This window comes from Helicoverpa zea, chromosome 6, assembly GCF_022581195.2.
Source record: "Helicoverpa zea isolate HzStark_Cry1AcR chromosome 6, ilHelZeax1.1, whole genome shotgun sequence".
In the NCBI taxonomy this organism is placed as follows: domain Eukaryota; kingdom Metazoa; phylum Arthropoda; class Insecta; order Lepidoptera; family Noctuidae; genus Helicoverpa; species Helicoverpa zea.
This window is the reverse complement of record NC_061457.1, coordinates 1681604-1690194: the sequence shown is the minus strand read 5'-3', so window position 1 is coordinate 1690194 and position 8591 is coordinate 1681604. Positions and strand designations below refer to the sequence as shown.

Below are 8591 nucleotides of genomic sequence, written 5' to 3'. Positions count from 1 at the left end.
AAATAACATTTCACAGCTAAGTAAATAAAAATATTTCTGCAGTGATTAACGTTTTATTGACAACACATTAAGACATACATTGCCGAAACTCCAAAATACAACTTTTAAAATTTCAAACACGCGTTCAATACAAAAAATTCAAAAACATATTATGACAGTCACATTGAGTGGCCTTATAACATTATGTGCTGATGTTAGAATACTTTGTCTAAGTCTGTTTATGAGATTGTACTGAGCTACAACTAGTGTATCTTTCACCCATAAAGATTTATATCTTTGCTAAAGTGAAACCACTACGAATCTATATAAATCACCACGATTTGATATGGTCCTTCTGCATCCTCGTACACCCTCAAGTACATAGTTACAGTTATTTTTTTAGGAATTATATTAGAGGAAACTAAATAATGATTTCTGTTTTTGTGCTTAATATTATGTGGTGAAGACATCAATATTATTTTTAAAATGTAAGTAGATACCTATATCTTATTTAAATTATTTTTCTAATTAATTATGCCCTTTCACTAACTTATTATATACTCAGATCAAAATTAGAAAGTTGGTGATATAGATTAAAGTAGAATCAAAAATGTTAGAGGGTCGTGCTTATATTAATATGATAGTATGATACGTAGGTCCCTATAGTGCGCCCTATCATTATTATTGCTATGTACAGACATACGTTTTCATTGGTCCATTGAATAATCCTTAAAAACTATGCTCTATCTTAAAACTACCACGCCCTGCCCCTCCGAGGGCAAATATTACCGTAAATTCTAAAATGTTGGCAAAATATAGGTAAATACAACAAGCAGTCTACTTACCACAACAATAAAAATACTAACAAACTATGCTAATTATGACACCAAGGTTTCTTTAGCTAATTTCCCGTAATTTTCCGCGTAAAACTTATTAATTTACTTACTTCAATGCTTATGCTATGACCTAACTTAATAAATATATGCTGCTAATCTTCAAAAATCTTTGCCAATCAATTCGCACAAAGAAAACTTTTCGTTAACAAAATAATTTCTAATGAAACATGATAACCACGAGCATCTACGAAGTAATTGACTTCAAGGCCACTTTTATTGTTAACTTACAAAAAAACTCTTATTTGAATACCTTACCTTATATACTACAGGAGTTTTGAACTCTCTTTTACCACAATAATTTACTAAATGCAAAGCCAGCTTGTGCAAAATATCGAATGTGTCGTTCACAATCACATTAAATGAAATGCGTTAATATGCTGGTTAATATATGTCGATTTACACAAAGAAAAAAGAAAAACACGTAAAAATAAAAAAAAAATGCATGAAAATATAAAAGTTAGTCTTTAAAAACAACTGAAATTCTCCCTTGAAAACTGACATCTGTCAACTCATCAAAACATTCGATACTCTTAAGCTGGGTACTCACTTAGCAGTGTAGCACGTAACGTATCAGATACGGAATCAAGTGACAGGCTCGTAGGCACGAGCCCGCTGCGAGCCGCTCGCGCGTGGAGCGCTGTAAGCTCGCAGTGACCCGCCGAGTGGCGGTTTCGCTGCGAACACAAAGGCGGCTCGCAGTGTGCTCGTGAGAACCGTGAACGAGCCGTACCCACTTGCAGGTTGATACCGTATCTGATACGTTACGTGCTACACTGCTAAGTGAGTACCAAGCTTTTAATTTATCTCTGCTTTACACATGATGTTGTAAATTATAAAAACTAAAAATTACTCCTGTGGTTAAACCACTGAATGGATTAGGTTATTTTTTTCACAATTCGCCATAGAATATCATAAAGAATGTGCGATACGATTTAATGTGATTGTGAACGACACACCCTGTATATAAAAGTAAAATGTATGACTATAAACAATCTATACTAGCGATACTTAATATAACATAGAGGAAACATTTTTGTTTGTAAGTCGTTTGTACCCTAAAGGCTCCGAAACTGCTGAACCGAATTGAAAAACCACTTCTACTTCAGGAAAGCTACACTTTTACCGAGAAACATAGGCTAGTTAAGAATAAATCTATTAAAAATGCACGTCTATTTTGTGAAAAACTATGAAGCAAGAAATCATTTTGCAAGAACATGAGTTATTCGTATTTTTAATAATACCTCATGACGACATAAGACACTAAGACGCTATCAAGTTTATTGTACCATTACATCATTTGCCTTTCGTTTATCCTAATATTAACCGTACAGCTTAATAAAATTGAATAAAGTTGTTACTAATGCATTAATATTAAAATCATGCCTATTTGAAAACTGTTATATTCTAAAATCTACTAATTTCACTAAATGTCTGTCATTTTACAACTTAAATGTTAAATGTTATTCAAATCAACAAAGGTTAAAAAAAAAACATTAATTTCTATTCTTACGTAAGTCGTTTTGGCTTTCGTCGACATGCTATGCACACGATTTCTTTGTAATATTATCCCACTTATGTTTTTAATTAATACCCCTTCTATTTATTAATAAGGTAAATAAATACTACATAAAATTACTTTTCATATAAACACATAAAATGTCTTGTATTTTAATAATATCGTGTTGCGCAATTTTTAGACACACTACTTTTATTAAAGCAAAATTATATCGTGTTTTTATAACTATTTTCAGATACTATTCTTTGGACCCCGACCGGCTCACTAGCCGACAGCTGACATATCTAAGCTACTTATTATCACAGATTATAGCTAAATTGACTGAAAACTAATACTTCAAAAATACTTATTACAAATAACTATTCAGTATCACGTTTTCATTTGAGAAAATTCTTGGTTCTCTAGTTTAAAAATATATGAAGAAATTATATTAAAAAAAAACATATAAATTGATGAGGTGGTTTGTTAGTAAAAACTAAATACTTGTATACTTAGTGGGTTTTTGTGAAATATGTTCAATGGTAAAATAGAGATCTAAATACTTGACTATATTATCAATGTGAACTTCAAAAAAAATTTTAAGTAGGTAAAGAATTATATATAATTACTTTGAAAGTTATTATAAGTAACGACTACTTTTTATAATAAGAACGGTGAAAAACACTTTCATCCCTCATCTTACAACCTAAATATATTCTGAAACTTCATCATCATCATCATCATCATCAGCCTATCGCAGTCCACAGCTGGACATAGGCCTCTCCAAGTGCACGCCACTGAGATAAATATTAAAAATTAATATATAATATTAATATTATTCTGAAACTTATTCTATCTTAAATACTTACTTTAAATTATTCTAGGTACTTATAGTAGAGGAACTGCAGCATATTTGGAATACTGCAGGTAACTTGGAATACTTCGATATCTAAATATATATAAACGCCATCTGAGTTTTTATGCCGTAAACATAACGTCAAACGATACACAAAGCCATACAGCATTAAAAACAGGACGCTATCTTGACATTTCGGCTACCAGCCCCCAGCGAACGAGAAGCCTGATTTGAAAACTTTTTCGGGTAAGAATGCAATCAGTGGTAATCATTTGCTGTAATACTCTAAATCTTTATTGTAATTATTTTAATTGCGGAGTGACCTTGTTAGTTTAAGATATTACTATGATTTTGTGAATATTTCTAGAATTAAAAATTTGACATGCAACTTTAAGTTAAGTTGGCGTGTTGTTAATTTGGAATACCGTGTTTTTTTTTGCTTTTCAGTTTTTTGGGAGTCGGTTTTATTTTTTTGTAAAAGTTTCTTTTTTTGTAAAGAGCCAATGACTATAAAACATTTAGAATTCTATTAGTTTCTAAGAAAAAGTGTTAGCAATTTTCAAAGAAAAAAAAATGAATATAATTTGGAATACTATATTCCAAATTATCTGCACCCTAAGTCAAATCACGTTTTTGGAGTATTTTTAGTTTGATAGGCATTTTGATAATATATCTGGTATTTTTTATATTTGATTGTTCTCATTATTAAAGTTTAATATTTTGACAATAATTTAATGTACTGTAACTGTAATTTTTTATTGAGCTATCCCGTTTCTCCTTCAATTTATTTTCAAAAAACAAACTGGTATTCCAAATATGCTTCACTTCCTCTATTTATAAATTTTCATATTCCTAAATTGCGAACAATTTTCCTCGTTTTCACTGAACTTAGAAAGAAGAAAGAAGAAAGAAAGAAAGAAAACTTATTTATTGACACAAACCATACATACACATAGAAACAACAAAAAAAACAAAATAAAAGAACAAAAGGTTGCGTCAAATAGGTCCAGTTCAGCATTATGCCAGACAGCTAGTGTCTGACGCTGGTTTTCAACTGGACCTATGCGGAGTTGCGGATGTCCATCGGTATGAACTGATTTATGCTCTATAGAAAAAAATAATAAAACTACTAAACTATGTACTATTTAAAAAAGAAAAAAAAAGAAACGTAAATCATAATCAGAAGGATTAGTCACAAAAATTAAATAAAAATAAAAAGTGGAGGTAAACGTAAATAAATTCATACCGTGACTAATCGCAATCCTGAGGAAGCATCGCTCAGTGACGATTTTATTTCACACAGATGAAATGTTACAGTGTGCACACATTCAAAGAGCCGTAACTGGTTGCAACCTCTGTTATCATTGCTCAGCGTGCCACCGATCATTGCCGACATATATTAATGAAGAACACAGACAAGCAATTATAAATTGTGAAATTGTGCAAAATCATAAAACAGTTTTTTTTTGTTAGTTGCCAGCAGTCCACATTGGGTGAGTATATTTTAGTTATGTTTTTTTCCTAATACTTGCATACAATTTGTTTTATTAAATATTGATTTTACATTTTAGGTACCTACCCTACGTTCTTGAGAACTTATGCATTTTATGTGTCATAAAATACGAGTATTTAATTCTACTGTGCCAAAGGTGTTATTTATAAGTAGGTAACATAACCTTTCGTTCTTATACTATCAATTAATGAAAGCTAATACCGTGGTTTACAAAAGCAAGTCTTAACATTGAATACAGAATAAGTACTAATATACTTCTTATATCTAAGTAAGATTTTTCTGCGCCGACTTATGCACCGTTTGACTGATTGCTTCTAGCTGCAAGGTGCTTCCACTCTCGTATTAAGATTCGAAATGAGCCTGTAAATTCGCCTGCAGCTTCCGACGTTCCGACCGCACCGTGCGAGCCATCCACAGCGCCAACACAATACAAAGTATCTGTAAGAGTAAGATGTATTTATTTTTTGATCTTATAGAAGACAAAAGCCATCAAAAAATACAAATTACCTCTACCAAAGTAAATATGATTCCAGTTGTGATGAAAATGTTTCCCTTGAACGCTTTCTTTTGGCGAAGAGCTTCCTCGCAGCCGCGCATATAGTACGACCGGTCGGTAATGCAGTTGGCGTGCAAGTGACGCCTAGCGCCGCCCTCGCGGAGGGGATGTGCGCGGGCGCAGCAGGATGCGGGGATGTCGCGGTGGATGATGGCGTAGTCTTGAGGACCGTCGACGCCACAGCATTGGTACTGCGGTAATAATTTACTTAGTTACTTCTCATGACACCATCCATAAAAAAGAAAAGTGAATTATTTCAAATCGAATTGAAATGTAGATTTCTATGATCATAGGAAAGGATATTCAAGGGATAATCTACTCGGTTGGTAGTCTAGCATGCAAGAATGAAAAGTAAAAACTCCTCACGTCAGATTGCAGGTCATCCCAGAAGCTATGGTACCTAGCGGTCTCGTCCTCCACGGTGGCGTTCCTGTAGAACTGCACTCGAAGCTCGCTGCTGCCGCCGACCCAGGCGCTGAGCACCGCCCCCCCAACTCCTACCACCAACTCCACGGCCACCAGGAATATGAAGAAACCTGCGTGCTGAAATATATTTCCATTTTATTCAATTACGTTCTAGAAAGTTCTAAATCACTTCTTATTATAGTCATGTGTTTATCGCAATTTCTATTCAGGAGGCAGCATGTCTTCTTCTTCCATTCTTCTCTACCAGGCCTCATTTTACAAGTAACATAGACAAATCAACGGTCGAGCATATATTTTTTAAGTATCAAGATAATATTGTAGAAGTCTATTGTTATCAATCATCATCTCCCGAGCCTTTTCCCAACTATGTTTGGGTCGGCTTCCAGTCTAACCGGATGCAGGTGAATACCAGTGCTTTACAAAGAGCGACTGTCTATCTGACGTCCTCAACCAAGTCACCCGAGCAACCCAATACCCCTTGGCTAATTACTTTAAACTAATAGTTAATTAGTATTAAATCGATACATAATTACACGTGTATTTGTATATCGATTTTACCAGACGTTCTAAGGTGGGGGTCACAATATTTAACAGATAGGTAGAACAAGACATAATTTAAAAAAAAGAAAGTTGATACCACGTCTACGTTTTAAACCATTAAAATTTTCCCTTTTTTCACTGATTATTATCAAATCGCATATACATAGAAGTGTAAATGTAATTAATGAAATCAATTACTGGGTCATTGAGCTTTTCTCCACGGAGAAATGAGCCTCCGTAAGGTATTCTCTGTAGAGCAAAGAATAATTCATTAGAACAACAGACCTTTATTTAACGATTTCAAAAATCATCAAATGACCCCTCCCGCTGTGGGTTAGCAGCGGTGAGGGAGAGTCAGACTCTTACTGACTAAAAACCGTCGTGTTCCATCGTAGGCCTTTTATGTACCAGGGCCGCGGTAACTCTTTCGAACAATCCCGCAGCACAACAGATGATATTCGCAATATATTTTGCGCTGAGATAATTTGCAGGCCTTTTAAAATTATTTATTTGCAACATATAAAACATTAAAATATATTGATGCATTTACATGCATATTTTTTATCTCGCGTAGAGAAGCCAATAATCACGCAATTCACGAATTTCAAAACAAAAATTCGCGATAGCCATTTACCATGTAAAATGCCAACTCCCAAATTAATTGGTATTTTTATTTGTCCTTTTACGCGCTATATTCATTTTTATTAAGAAAATTGATTCTGTTTTTTTTTTAATTACTTCAAATAAATGATAGACGAGATTATTTTATAAATAAACGTATTCGGGGACTTTTTGTGGTGATTTTTTGCCAAAATCTTTTTTTTTTACTATTCATTAGTTTCATCATATTTTATTTTATTTCCATCACCAACAAGTATCCTAACACAAAAAAGATCTATTCAAATAAATCTAAAGTAATAGGGTGCCGAAAAACAACATAGTTTTCAGCGCCCTTCGAAAGAGGCGCCAGAAAACAACTTACTACATAAAGAAGTCGGACATGTTCTCTGAGGGCGCCAACACAGCCCAGGACTGCTGTCACCACGAGGGCCACTCCGGTGGTCAAGATGAAGGACAGCACCCCTCTGGAGACAGCTGACTGCTGTTCCTGCTGCGACTTCTTGTCTCTTATGTTTATCACGCATATTGCCATCAGTATCAACCCGAAGAGCTGGACAAAAAAAAATATCGTAAGGACCTTTATTGCCGTTGAAATGGTTGTCAAAAAACTTGTACTGTGTGCCCATTCTGGTATTATAGACTGCGCACTCTTTATTGTGTTTGAATTGAGTGAATGTTCTTCTTAGAGTATTGCAGGGTTTTCTTATATTTCCTAATACGCACAGAAAATGGGCGAAATCTTCGAGTTATAAACATCTTATGCCAAAACTAATTTCGAAAACGAAAACAAAGCGTCAACGAAAACAATTGATTTATTCGGCAGTTATTAATAAAAACTTTAATTATACGCCATAAGTTAACGTAGAGACAATCACGATCGAGCACCATAAAAGACAAAAGCAACAAAAACACTGCCTTCAAAACAAAATCAATTCACAGCTTTATCGTAACTCGTTGATTTTTACGAAACCGAAACCGAAAATCTAAACAGCCAAACAAAAGAAGAAACGTTAATTTCTTAATTTGAATTTTTTTAACTATAACTTACAATGCAAATGATATTAAAGAGTGTAATAAAAAACTTCATGCACCGAATGCGCCGTGACTTCATGTTGGGAAAGCCGATTTGTATGTGTATGTCCTGTACGGCCGGAGTGGACATCGGAAATGAGGGCTTAGGGCTATAATATCGATCAATGCATTTGACGACCTATGCCGGTGATTATAAACTGAGGTCAGTGATGAGCGGAGCGGATATGAAGCTATTAAACAGACACACGATGTTTAAGAAGTATTTTCTTTATAACACTTACATATAACAACTTAGGAGCGCTACTCCTAGCTTAAGCCACCATGGTCTAGTTTGCAGAATTTTCACCTCTACTTCGATCAATGTTCTCTGCAGTGAGGCTACTTATCCTTGGCGAGATCATAACAAAATGTAACCACAAGGCCAAAACGAGCATGTATAGTATATATATCTATGTGCCAAAACGAGATCTATATAGGAACCTTATTCTTTATTAACAATATCTGAAACAACATATTTGCAGTTCAGCTAAATAATCTTCACAAGCCAGTTATTGGCCAAACCATACCATGTTCTCATGTTCCAAATCTGGCTGTTAGATTTTCTGCCTTTTCAGTACCAGCCAATGCTGTCAACGTTTCATAAATATATACTTATTATGCCATAACGCACATTCGAG

General features: G+C 34.2%; 1 protein-coding gene across 1 annotated transcript; it reads right to left on the bottom strand.

Annotated features, from left to right (window-relative positions):
- Nucleotides 1-4824: 4824 nt before the first annotated feature.
- LOC124631027 (23 kDa integral membrane protein-like) lies at nucleotides 4825-8175 on the bottom strand. The gene is made up of 5 exons (XM_047165125.1): nucleotides 7931-8175; nucleotides 7244-7432; nucleotides 5662-5838; nucleotides 5247-5486; nucleotides 4825-5177 (listed from the first exon to the last, which is right to left on the bottom strand). The coding sequence occupies exons 1-5, from the start codon at nucleotides 8042-8044 to the stop codon at nucleotides 5082-5084; spliced, it is 816 nt and encodes a 271-aa protein (XP_047021081.1). The 5' UTR covers nucleotides 8045-8175; the 3' UTR covers nucleotides 4825-5081.
- Nucleotides 8176-8591: the final 416 nt, after the last annotated feature.